This window comes from Mytilus trossulus, chromosome 6 (assembly GCF_036588685.1).
Source record: "Mytilus trossulus isolate FHL-02 chromosome 6, PNRI_Mtr1.1.1.hap1, whole genome shotgun sequence".
In the NCBI taxonomy this organism is placed as follows: Eukaryota; Metazoa; Mollusca; class Bivalvia; order Mytilida; family Mytilidae; genus Mytilus; species Mytilus trossulus.
The window spans coordinates 22,867,026-22,881,219 of record NC_086378.1 but is presented as its reverse complement, the minus strand read 5'-3'; the positions used below and the strand labels follow the sequence as shown (position 1 = coordinate 22,881,219).

The 14,194-nt window shown below is 33.0% G+C and overlaps 1 protein-coding gene across 1 annotated transcript; it reads right to left on the bottom strand.

The window, feature by feature from the left end:
- Positions 1-2,613: 2,613 nt before the first annotated feature.
- On the bottom strand, positions 2,614-12,007 carry LOC134720939 (monocarboxylate transporter 12-like). Its single transcript, XM_063583540.1, has 6 exons — positions 11,503-12,007; positions 10,640-10,783; positions 6,741-7,388; positions 5,647-5,916; positions 4,796-4,921; positions 2,614-3,527 (listed from the first exon to the last, which is right to left on the bottom strand). The coding sequence occupies exons 1-6, from the start codon at positions 11,699-11,701 to the stop codon at positions 3,367-3,369; spliced, it is 1,548 nt and encodes a 515-aa protein (XP_063439610.1). The 5' UTR covers positions 11,702-12,007; the 3' UTR covers positions 2,614-3,366.
- Positions 12,008-14,194: the final 2,187 nt, after the last annotated feature.

Genomic DNA, 14,194 nt, shown 5'->3' with positions numbered 1-14,194 from the left:
TTACGTTTGGATGACGTCTTTTTCAACAGACTGTCGGCATTACAATGAAAACCAATTATGCCCCTGTTCTTATCGACTTGTTTGTTCATAGGCTTCAAGGCTGACTCCATACATGAACTTCTAAGAATGAAAAATAAGAAGTTAGCAATATCCTTTATCTTTAATTTCTGCTTTATAGATGATGTTCTCTCACAAAATAATTCAAAATTTGGTGACTATGTTGAACGCATCTATCCCATCGAGCTATAAAAGCGGGAGGTTTGGCATGCCACAAAACCAGGTCCAACCCACCATTTTTTTTATTAAAATTTCCTGTACCAAGTCAGGAAATTAGCCATTGTTATATTATAGTTTGTTTCTGTGTGTGATGCATTTTAATGTTATGTCAGAGTTCTCCTATATTTGATGTGTTTCCCTCAGTTTTAGTTTGTAATCCGGATTTGTTTTTGTATTTATCGATTTATGAATTTGGAACAGCGGTATACTACTGTTGCCTATCTTTATCCATCGATTTAGAGATAATGAATACAACCGATACAGTTAAGTCTGTCTCATATCTTGACTTGCATCTAGAAATTGTTATTCAGGGTCGGTTGAAACCAAAACTTTACGACAAACGAGATGATTACTGTCCCAATTGCGAACTTTCCATTTCTATGTAGCAACATTCCAGCAGCGACTGCATACGGAGTGTATATCTGCCAATTGATACGATATTCCCGGGCTTCTATTTCCTATCATGATTTCCTTTATAGAGGATTGCTGCTCACAAGGAAGCTATTAAACCAAGAGATCGTTATGGCATAACCGTTTCACAGATGATATCAGATATGTTTCTTATGCGTAACTACAATCCCCATTCCCTTATCACGAATGCGAACTACCAAATTACGACTATTTGCCGAATTTGTAATAACATAAGCAATACGACGAGCACCACATGTGGAACAAGATATGCTTATATATATTTACCCATCCGAAGCACATGAGATTACCACTAGTTTTCGGTGGGGTTCGTGTTGCTCAGTCAGTCTTTAGTTTTCTATGTGTACTATTACATGTCTGTTTGTCATTTTCATTTTTAGCCATGGCGTTGTCAGTGTATTTTCGATTTATGAATTTGACTGTTCCTCTGGTATCTTTCGCCCTAATTCCAAGGGCGTCTGTTGTTTATGTTTAAGAGTTTAAGAAGTCTGCGTTAATTGGTTGTAGTTATCTGTTGTACTGTCGAATATTTTCGTGATGCTTTGATGTATCCCGATAAAACCCAGTAACAGTGATATATAAGATTGGTATTTTAGCCTCAATAAATCAAACTTTGCCACCCTCTTGATTGGTTTCACTTGATTCAAGTGAAATTCATCCAGTGAGTCCAACAATGCATCATTTATCTAATTGCAACGTCAACTACTCAAACATATTAAACGAATGGAAAACATGTCATATTTCTGACTTGGTACAGGCATTTCCTTTTAAGGAAAATGGTTGATTAACCCTGGTTTTAAAGCTAGCTAACCAACTAAAGTTAAGAAAAAAGTTCAATAATTTTATTACCGGTACCTTCTCCAAAATGTCCATCTCATGGAGATTCTTTACATATTCGTATTCAGAGTAAATACCATAGAGGAACCTTTTGTTTATTGCAAAATCCCGAAATTATAAAATGTTTAGGTTAAACAAATTATTATAGTGGACTAGACAACAAATGATTACAACTTATAGTAATCCTTTTCCTCTTTGCTGGTGCGAGTGCTACCTTGTAGCGGCAATAGCCTGCTCTTTTCCGAAATCAACAAGGGTGTCCTTTACGTGCAAGATATATTTCTCTATATCTCTCTTAACACGGGTCAGCGTTTCTATTTTGGTCTGTTCTTGCCTTAGTTGTATTATTTAGTGTGGCTGGTTTCTCTATCCTATTTTCTAATGTGCACTTGGATACAACAGTGGTGAATCCAGAATTTTTCATACGGGGATGAGCGATCTGACTGACCTAAAGGGGGACGATCCAACCATGCTTCAGCGATTCCCTATATTATCTACCAAATTCACCCACGAAAGGGGTGTCCTCCCCTGGATCGGCCTATGTACAATTGTACAATATTTACCTTAGGAAGTGCCTACAAATTCCACAACCTTGATTACATCTTTAACATCCCCTTGCTTAAAATCTGTAAGCAAATATATGAATTTTTCCTCACATGATGTTTAATTTGTTTCGTTATGAAAAATGAGCGCTAACAAGTAGCATGCCTTTGTCAAAACTATGTATTTTTTTCCGTTTTAAGAAGGAAGGAGTATTGTGCCTTTATCTTAAACAAGGATTTCTCCCCTCAGGAACAGATATATGGTAACCTACACCCGTGGGACACATAAAAGATGAATGCAACGACATTCGGATGATGCCTGGAGCGCACGCTTTCGGATGACAGAGATCAACACGCTGATATATATGGAGGTATTATTAACATATAGAGACTCAGACACACAAATCAGTCAAGGTCATTTTAATACTAGTTCAATGAACTAAAACTTTTAAAGCCCCATAGCTTTGCAAAAATGAAAAACCAAGATTGATACACTACAGTGAACAATCTGAGAAAGTTTTATGACATACGGTCTCCGAAGAATGGCGTCCACATCGTATCATTATACTACAAGAGGAAAAAAACAGTCAAAAGTTCGATAACTACCATTGAAATGTGGATGTCTGACAATATACTATTCAGAAATGATATCCCAAATGCTAATATTTAACTTTTAAACTGATAGATGTATCTCATCACTGCTTACTGTATTATGCAGTTCGTCGCTATATGTTAATATGAATAAAACGCCAAAATCAAAGTATGCCTTCGTTTGTGGTTTAATTGTTCAGAGCTCTGATCAATGTTTTATAAGCTGGTACAAAATATCGCTTACATGTAAATACGCAATACGTTTTTTTTAGTGATTAAGATTATAACACAATGTTGACTAATATACCTCTTTTTTTACATTTTTACCTATTATGTCTGTTTGTTTTGTTCACGCATCGTTGTCAATATAATGAAATATTATGCGATTGTCATACAAGTGAGGGGTTTAGCTAGCCATATATCCAGGTTCAACCCACCATTTTCTACATAAGAAAATGTCTAGGAATATGACAGTTGTTATATATCCATTCGTTTGAAGTTGCCATTTGATTAGAGACTTTCCGTTTTGAATTTTCCTCGGAGTTCAGTATTTTTGTGACTTTACTTCTTGAGAAATGACCAGTTTTGCAAGTTATTTGATATGATGCATAATATATTTCGACTTTTGACTTTAAATTCGGTATGTTCTTCCTTTTTATTTGCAATAGATTTTTTTTAATTTAATAAATAATTATGTTTCTAAAGTCTGTTCCTCCTCTGTTTGTTTCTGTTCAGTTTTACAACACTTTTTACCGAGACGTAGTGATAGACTGGTTACACAACCGCACAGATAGTATGAGGCAACCAGTAAAAATGTGTAGAAGTAAGATCCAGATGTATCATAAATGAAACCTGCAACATAAAAATAATATACAATGAATATTATTCTATTATAAACTAGTATATAGCGGATACGTTTTAATGCGTATCACTTTCGGGGGAACATAAATAAAGAGCAATACAGTGAGATAACATCAAGTGTGACCGATGATTTGTACTATTCACGTCCTTGGTGTGACCACACAACACGAGTACACTGCGAAAAAAGAAAATATGTTAGTCTGAAATGATTTGTATTATTGTTTAGGCTTTAGACTTCTAGTAACTACAAGTACTCTTAATATTGGTACTTCGTGTATTGAATTTTTGTATTACTTGTTTGTGACGAGTAAAGGTATTTCTAACTGATATTGAGAGTTTTTTTTTAAGTTGTTCTGTTTCGCAACTGTCCATGGTTAGAGAAGGATTGAGCATTATAAACAAGTTTAACCTATCTATATATGCCTGTAGTAAATAAAGAAAATGTTTGTTCTGAAAACGACGACGGACGTTAATTGGTAGGAATAAATATAAACATTTAGTCAAAGAGATGAGAAAAAAATGATTGTATATAACGAGTTCATTACTAAATCAAATTGAAAAACAACAAATCAATGGAGTGATCCTTAAAAATTTAAATATCACCCCTTTATTGTTAAGTTTATTTTTCAAATATCTATTATTTGACGTGGTTTGGTTCTTATACATCCCATCATTGTATTATTATGCTATGGTAACTTTTTGTATTCTTGTCTTCCGTTTTTTTTGCAATTAATCTGCTTTGTCTAAATGTCTTTTTATTTTTGTTGTTGACATATTTGTTTGTTTTAATAGTGATTAAGATTAAAAAACAATTTTGATTGCCGTATCCTTATTTTTGACATTTTTACCTATTGTACTGTTTGTTTTGTTCATACATTGTTGTCAATATTATGGAATTTTATGCTAGTCATACTAGTGAGAGTTTTACTATAGTATACTTTAAAACCAGGTTTAATCCATATTTTCATCGTAGGAAAGTGCCTTCCCAAGTCAGGAATACGTCGGATACTATCCATTCGTTTGATATGTATGAGCTTTTGACTTTGCCATTTGATTACGGACCTTTCCGTTTTGAATTTTCCTTGGAGTTCGGTATAATTTGTTATCTATATAACTAAACAGAACGATCACAAGTACAGATCCCTTCTGTTTACTCATGACATTATACTACCTATAAACAGATTTCGTTTATACCATAGCTTTAAATATTGGCTGGGAATGGAATCCTATCGTTCGGTAATAGGTACTAATTATCTTACCCGCTAACGGTGGTACTGGTATACATGATATTCCCTGGAAAAATGATACCCATCCATACGCATGAGACAGATAATCTATTCCTACAAAGTCCACGATCACAATAGTTCTCATTCCTGTGAAAGTTCCTACAAAACAAATACATAAGGTAACCAACTATTTTTTTTATGACATATACAATTGACAAAATCACACTAAATAGTTGCAACAAGAAAACAAAGATCAGTAATGGCGATATAAGCTGGAGATACATGAAAATGTCTTCTGAACTGTTTAAATTTGGCAGAAAAAAACCTTAGAATATAAACATTCGCAGTTACTTCCGTACTATGAGGGACGTTCAGTATGTTCAAATCATGAATATAACGCGTACGGGAGCTAAAATCAAACAAAAATACATCATTAAGGAAACCATTTAGTTTTATATTGTCAGAGGTTATTAGCTTTGTCTGTGGAAGTGCGATCTTTGAAGTCTATTCCATCAAATTAACGATACTCGCCATTCTTTTGTTTTTTATTAAATACATCTCAACGTTATTCGTCCTATAGGAAATTCGGTGTTACCTATTTGGCAACACTTTTAGGAATGTTGGTCCTCAAAGCTCTTCAACTTCGTACTTTATTTGGCTTTTTTAACTTGATTGGATTCGAGCGTCACTGATGAGTCTTTTGTAGACGAAACGCGCGTCTGGCGTATATACAAATTTTAGTCCTGGTATCTATGATGAGTTTATTTACATGATTTTTGAAGATCATTGCAAATATCATGGCTGATTTGGGATGAAATAGTAAAACGTTTTATACCAAAACCTGTATTTACTATTATACAAAAGTCTGAGACAAATGCACTTACCTACACAGAATCCTGAAATTATTGAATATGCTGCTATCTGCCAGAAACTTATACAAAAGGGTAGGAGAAATGTTCCTATAGTTATAACAACAAATGCTGTAAAATATAACGTAATACTCCTAACGTGAAGGAAATCTATAATAAATCCTGTAAATATCCGTCCTAATGTATTAGTTACTCCTATGAAAGACACTAGTAATGCACTTTCTGTTCCTGGAATTCCCTTTGAAGAAGCGAAATCAGGGATGTAAAGAGTACATATGTACTGAACTGAAACAAAACAGAAAGAGATGTAGTATTAAATACAATTTTGATACTTAGTCTATCTCATGAAATGATTATTGAAATTACAGAATCAATTTTAGACTACTTGATTGAGATTTTTTCATATTGACAAGATCAATACATGAAGAAAAAATTCTTCTACATGAAAGTTATAAAATAATAAATATTATACTATTGGAATAGCGAATTTCCTTTTATTATTATTAATACCGTGTCAAATAATTTTTTTATTCGTCTTTGTAAGTTATTACGTTACCTTTTAACTGGTCTATTTTGAAATATTTAAAATATTAGGTATATAATATAATTAATCTTGTCTGCTTTACTCATATGTTTTACGTTTTGTTCTCACATCGTTGTCCGTTTTTAGTGACTGTCATACAAGTGAGAGGTTTAGCTCGTTATATAACCATTCCACCAGTCCATTTTCTACACAGGAAAATGCTTGTAGCAAGCCATAAATATTACATCAGTTATTAGTAAGAGCTTTTGATTTTGCCATTTTATAGGGGATTTCCGTTTTGAATTTTTCTCGGGAGTTCGGTATTTTTGTTGATTTTTGTTTTTTCCATAAATGTACAAATTCACCATTCGAGTTAGAGGGTATTTTATAATTATCGTAAAACTCTGTAAATGAATTAAAAGAGATTTGGCGTATAAATAATTGAATGCGGTAGCAGGCTGGCATAATAAATCTAGTAAGGACTGTATATTCTCATGCAAATATAATTCTGATTCATTTCTAAGGAGAGCACTCCAAAATTCAAAATCCAAGATTATGAAGTAGTCTAAGATGTTAAAAATTGTACCTGACCAAAACACCATAGTAAACAATACTACGATAAAAGAAGGCTGCTTCAATACGTGGAAGTTATCTTCATAATGCCTAATATTTACACAACGAGACTTTTCTTTCTCTGGTTCACTAAATGATAAGTTCTGTTCAGATTGTATTTGTTCGCATGAAATTTGCATGAAGCTACTACTGTATATATCCTTTCTAGATAAACCGTTAAGCAAATATTTGTCAGTTATTTTCACACAATCCATGCTATTGGATTTTGCAGCAGATTCTTCGTATTGAAGACCGTTGCCATTTATATGTTGTAAAGAATGGTAACTATTTTCAGATAAAAGCTTTCTTTTTAGTGGAAGGATGAATTCGTCACGTATTTCTGTTGACACCTTGGTATCGGTATTTTCCTCTTCGGGTCCCAGAAGGGCTAGTGGTCTAAACATCGCCCCACTTACAGCACAATTCAGATAAATAGCTGCTATCAACAGAACAGTCCCTCGCCAGTCAAGCACTTGCAGAAGGATTTCTGTAGAGAACGGATATACAAACATTCCAAAACCAGCTCCACTCATGGCTAATCCCGTTGCCATTGCGCGTCTGTTGTTAAAATATCTGCCTACAGCAACGATTGCCGTCATAAAGGTCACACCCATACTTATGCCTGTAAAAAAATTTATATCAAACTTTAATGTACATTGCATTAACTTTGTTAATGAAGTGAATATGCATTTACTTTCTGTTTTCAAAACATATATTTTTAGCATATATATAAATAAAAAGATGTGGTATGGCGGCCAATGAGAAAACTTTCCACATGAGACAAAATGCCATAGAAATAAACATTTGAAGGTCGTCAGACACCCTTCATCAATGAGCAAAGCCCATTACGCTAAGTCAGCTAAAAAGACCTCGAAATGACAAATGTTAAACCATTTAAAGGAGAAAAATAACAGCCTGACGTGTGTACAAACTATGATGAACAAAAAACATATACGATATATAGCAACAAACGAAAACTTCTGAACAACAGACACAAGCATAATTAAGAGTGGTTAAACTAGTTTTAATCCATTCCCCAACCTTGGAAAGTGGAACTATAGAAGCCAGTTGAAAAGGGAAACACTCATACAAATCAGACTTGTATCTAACAAAAACACAGAGCGGACGTTGCAGGGTACTTATACATTCCCATTACAAAAAATACACTAAGTACAGATCTAAGAGTACTAGCAGTGACTAACAATTAGTTCAAAGTCAATAACAATAAATAAAAAGCCATGCATCTAAGACTAAAAAATCAATCAGTATACATTCAACCTCAAATGGATTAAGTTGTCTGCTGTTTAGTCGGGTTGTTGCCGTTTTGACACATTTCCCATTTCCGTTCCCAATTTTATTAGTGTTTTTTGTTACATACATATATATTATGCCTATATCGGTTAAGTTTGTATTTCCGCTAATTAAGAACTAAATGGGTTCATGTAGTAGGACTGGCATGTTGCAATAGCACATACAGAAATTACACGTTCAATTTTGTTACGTGTACCGTGTACGTAAAATTAATATGTATGATAGTATAAACGCACATCGGTAACATAAATGACATACAAAGGTACCAAATTCACTGCATCCGATTCGCGCTTCTACAATGTCTGAATCAAAAGAAGACTTACAAAAATATTAAACAAATTTGGAGAGTACTGTAATATATGGAGACTGAAGGTTAATGTTAACAAAACCAAAGTCATGGTGTTTTCCAGGGGAAGGCCTTGTGCAGATTTGAAATTTTCCTTAAATGGGGCAGATATAGATATAGTTCATGAATTTAACTATCTTGGTATACTATTTAGCAGGACCGGCAATTTTAGTAAAGCAATAAAAAAGCAAGCAGAGAAGGCAACAAAAGCAATGTATGAGGTTTTAAAAAGAGGGCGCATTCATAATTTAGCTATTGAATGTCAAGTAGAACTGTTTAATAAAATGGTAAAGCCCATTCTTTTGTATGGCTCAGAAGTATGGGGATTTTGTAAAAATATTCAATGTATTGAAAGAATACAATTACGATTTTGTAAATTGTTACTTAAGTTAAAATCATCCACCCCAAACTATATGATTTATGGTGAACTTGGCATTTTTCCTATTCAACTAGATATCAAACTAAAAATGATTGCATTTGGACAAGACTTTTATCTGGAAAGGATTCAAAACTGTCTTATTTATCTTATCAATTATTATACAAATTGTCGGTCGACAATCATTTTGAATCGCCATGGTTAAAGTTTTTAAGAAACGTTTTTAATGATACTGGCTTTTCCTATATTTGAACAACTCAGCTTTTTCCTAGCGCAGATTGGCTTATCCCTTCGATAAAGATGCGCCTACATGATCAATTTAGACAAGAATGGCATTCACTTATGTTAAATTCACCAAAATCTATAAATTATAGATTAATTAAGGAGACATTTCAGTTTGAATGTTTTTTAAATATATTGGAAGATAAAGATATCTATACGCTGTGTAAGTTTAGAACCACAAATCATAGACTTCCTATAGAAACAGGACGGTGGAATGGTATAGAAAGGGAAAATAGAAAATGTTTGAAATGTAATAACAACTGTATTGGTGATGAATATCATTCTATTCTGGAATGTAAATTATTTGAAAATGACAGAAAAAAAACTAATTGATAAAAATTTGTGGCAAAGGCCAAATATTTTGAAATTCAAAGAAGTAATGAGTTGTAATAACAGGTTTAAATTAGAAAAACTATGTAGATTTATACGCCAAATAAATAAATCAGTTGTTCTCTAGGCAATAACATAACCCCTATTTTGTATATTCTGTACATACTGATACATGTGCATGTGTGTATTTAACGATAGATAGTGTATGTATGTTTGTGTGTATGTATGTTTGTGTATAAGATGTTATTATAAATAAGTTTATTTTCATTGCTATATGTATGTATATCTCTGTACCGTTGTACCTTATGGTTTATGAGAATAAAGATTATTATTATTACAAACAATGTATTATCAGTTTTTTTCAAGCCAAAATGATTGGAAATCTTAAACTTTGACAAAACAGACAAAGGACTTCAAGTATAGGTCAACGCAGACAAGGAATCAAAGCTTTGTATGAATGAGTTGCATTTGATTTAATCCTGTTTTCTATGATGAGTTAATTTACAACCACTGGGTCGATGCCACTGCTGGTGGAGTTTTAATTCCCCTATCGTATCACAAGCCCAGTAGTCAGCACAGTCAGCATTTCTGTGCTGACATTAATTATCATTGATATGGTTATATTTAATGCTCTTCGACGTCGCACTTTATTTGGTCTTATAACCTTTTTTGGACTCGAGCCTCACTGATGAGTCTTTTGTAGACGAAACGCGCGGCTGGCGTAAAAACAAAATGTAATCCTGGTATCTATGATGAGTTTATCCTCAATTCCGAATGATTTTTTAAGTCTATCACTGGAAATTTTATATATAGATTATGCTGACTTTCACAGACGCCATCACGAGTTGCTTCCTCGTTATGGAATATCTGTTTTACAGTTAAAGAAGGCCAATTGTTGTAACCTCTTTTGCAGTCCTCTTTTCCTCGAGGGTGGCCTGCCTAATTAGGCTTATCACCGGGTTCGTATTATAATAGAAGCACGATGACTGTCACGTGTGGAACAGTATCTGCTTACCAATACGGAGCATCTGAGTTAGCTCCAGCTTTGGCTTTTCCGTCTTAATATTTCTATCTTGTGTTTTGTATACGTTTTCACGTTTGTCAAATCATAGTCCGTTTGTTTTCGACTTGCATGTACGAGTTTGAATATCCTTTTGATAACTGGCGTCTCTTTTAATGTATTGTTTAAGTTTTTATTCTAATAATCAAATAATGAAGTCAATATTACCTCCCAAAATTCCATAAGCTATGATAAGAACTGTAATGTTTGGAGAAAATGCAGAGACTGTAAATGCGAAGAATCCTATTACAGCACCGGTGATTGTTACTTGTCGTAAGGAAAATCTTTCCAGAAACATACCAACTATTGGTCCTGAAAAAAGTAAATGTTTATATTATACTTGTGTAGGACACATATATTTGGATACTCGATACGTTGAATCATTGCTTGGAAAAAAGTATAATCACAAAACTACTGAACTCCCGAAGAAAATTTAAAACGGAAAGACCCTTACCGATCTTATCAAATGGTAAAACTAAAAGCTCAAACACACCAAACAAATGGATAACAACTGTCACATTACGAAGGAAATATTCCATGTTTGTTTTTCGGTTACTGTTTTGTACATATAACCTGGTGGTTGTTTTTCTCGTTTGAATTGTTATCATTTGTCCTTTTATAGCTTTTTATGCAGTATGAGTTTTGCCCATGCGGTAACATAGTTTCTCTCCTTCTACGTCAGTTTGTGGAGAGTTGTCTCATTTGCAATTATATCGCCCCTTTTTTATTTTATTATACATGTAGCTTGTTATTAAATAGGTATATGAAGGCTTATTATTAAATATCAACATTATATTTTTCTTAAAAATGGCAAGAAGATTGCCTGGATGAAACTTCAAAATAGTAAGCTGTGTATTACATGTATAACATATCCATAGAACCACAATTCTACAATTGCTTCGAAATGATTACACGAAATCAAAACCAATAAAACAATGAAAATAATTATGTTACTTAAAGTAATAATCAATGGATAACCTATACATAAAGTTTTATTTACTGGATAATCATTAAGATATACACAAACATACCTATGAGGTAGCATACTCCAAATGACAGCGAGGCTACCCATGTAGTACTGGACTTTGATGCTTGAAATTCTTCTTGAATTGGTTTAATTAGAACTCCAAACGCAGCCGTCGTTCCCTCTACTATAAACGCTACAATGAAGGTCCCAAGACAGACCATCCAGCCCCATCCCCCGTCAGGTCCGATTTCGTATTTCTTCATACTTTTATTATGTCAGCTTCTTATCCGTACTAATCATTTCTATAAAGTATTTACCATCCTGTAATATTAAACACTAGCTTATGTCAGAACCATGACGTGAGGCATATAAATCCAAGTGTTTTATTAATTTTCCTCTCGCGTGATAACTTAATGATTTAAAATTCATTTATGTTTGTGTGTACTGCTGCATCCATCAAAAATCATCCAACTGTATCTATACACTTTGAATTATTGATATGAACATTTAAATATATTAACCTGACATAGACTTATTTTAAAAAAACAAAAAATGTGTTGGTTGATATATAGACGGATGTACATGTATTTGTGTAACACGGGTTGTACATGTATAAATATGCAGACGGAAAATACTTAAATTTTTATTGTAGAGCACACTACAGTATGTACTTTATGACTTCGCATTCTTTCTAAATTAAGTCATAATACTGCTATTTTCAATTTTCATTCTTATTGACGTTGAGTTTGGGTGGCATATTGACAGTATTACCCACAAATATAAATATTAGAAAAAGACAATATGAGATAACAAACAAACAACGAAAATGATGCGCCCGACGTCAGTTGCTATACAACTACTAGTACTATGTATATTGATTAATAAATAAAAATAAGCTATGTATACATTGATAGTCAGATATTTAACGTCCAATGGCAAATATTTCATGCACGTTCAGGACGGAAACAACTCAACATTAAATACAATTGGTAGGTCATTTTATAGAGGCCGTCCCAGACTAACGTCCGGATAATTTTGGAATGGCTCTAGAAATGATTAAATAGTGTATAGCCATTAAAGATACAAGATACATATATCTTACCTAGGAACAGGCCACCTTCAAACCTTGAAAAGTCATAGTTTTCAACGTACAGAGAGCGTTTGTTAAAAAAAACACAACTTAACTACCACTTGGTTGTTTATTTGTAACTTTTTATATATATCTTTATTCTCATAAACCAAATAACCTATGTTGAAACATTGGACGATATTTGCTCCTTTAAAAACCAACAAAATAAAAAATATTTCACTGAATCGCTACAATTTTCCAATTAGATAAAAAAAAAAAAAAAAAAAAAAAGGTCCCCATCCATTCAAGAACATTTAGATACAGGAAATACCATTAAGTTATTATAAATGACTTCCCGACAGCCTCTATAAGTATACAAAAGCGGCGTGACCGTATCCGTCTTTACGTGTATAAGTAAAATTTAATGAATCTTATACTTGTTAGCTTATACATTGTCTTAAAATTAGGAAAGTTTTTACAAATGCACTTACTCGCGGGCAAGTACCTCCTACCTTCTCTTACTCTATCTATCGACTCATTTATAATGAGAGAGACATAATAAAAATAGAACTATAAGTTACAATTGTAGAAAAATAAAATCACTTGCCTTTTATTTACAAACCATTTGTAAAAATATCAGCAATTATTTGCACGATTTGATTATTTAACCGGGGTCTCTTTCCATGTATCACTGGTATTAAAGAGATAATGGTAACTGCAATTACGATTATCCCAATATGGCGACGGTAGATATAGGTAAAATCTTTACACTCATTTTTCTTACATGTAGCATGCTTTTGTCAATAGTTACTCAGCTGCAAGGTTTATCTATACCATTACATCATATTTGAATCGTAACGGTGCACTGGAATTGTCTAAGCGCTGTGAAAATAGCCGTTGAAAAATTCGGGATGATAATCGTAACTCTATGGTATTTTTCTTCTTTGATAATCGTAATTTTCTTAATCGGATAATAGTAACTGCAGCATAATAAATGTGTCTTTCAGCATTTCAATTGTATTTTGTGTGTTAAAAATGTAATTTAATAGAAAAGTACGAATTATATGGCAAGCATGCAAATACAAAAATGTTCCTTGTTTAGTACCTTCAATATTTTTCTCTACAATATCTTCCATGCATATGTATGCAGCATATTTTTCATATACCGAGTATTTATGAATTTTTAATAAGTTTGTTTCTTATTTTGCGGAATATGGGTTATTCAATTATTCTCAATTTTGCAGTCATTCTTTGAATAAGAAAATTTAAAGCCACATCAATTTTATTTCTTGATTTTCGGGCTTTTGGCCAAACTATAAAAGAACACAAATCCATGTTTGTCAATGAACTCCACGTTACTTAATTTCATAATACACAAAGAATCCCATGTAGGGCCAATCTTACTCTAATCTTATTTAAGTTTTTGTAAATTTATTGGGGTGTAAAAGCGTTGACCGAAGTACATTTTGTATGAAGCGCGGAAGCGCTTCATTCTAAAAATGTACGCACGGTCAACGCTTTTACAACCCTATAAAGTTACAAAAAGAAGCATTCAATACTTATAATTACATTTTTTAGCTAGGATTATAAAAACACGATTTTCATGAAGTTAAATTTAAAAATAAAAAAATCACCTGTGCACTTTATTGTGGGACCTCGTGTCATCATGAATGAATTGTTATTGTCT

Coding starts and splice junctions, on each gene's coding strand:
- LOC134720939 (XM_063583540.1), bottom strand. CDS start 11,701: ATGAAGAAATACGAAATCGGACCTGACGGGGGATGGGGCTGGATGGTC. Junction 7,389..10,639: donor AGCTTATGGAATTTTGGGAG/GTAATATTGACT, acceptor ATTTTTTTACAG/GCATAAGTATGGGTGTGACC. Junction 4,922..5,646: donor AATTTCAGGATTCTGTGTAG/GTAAGTGCATTT, acceptor TTTGTTTTGTAG/GAACTTTCACAGGAATGAGA.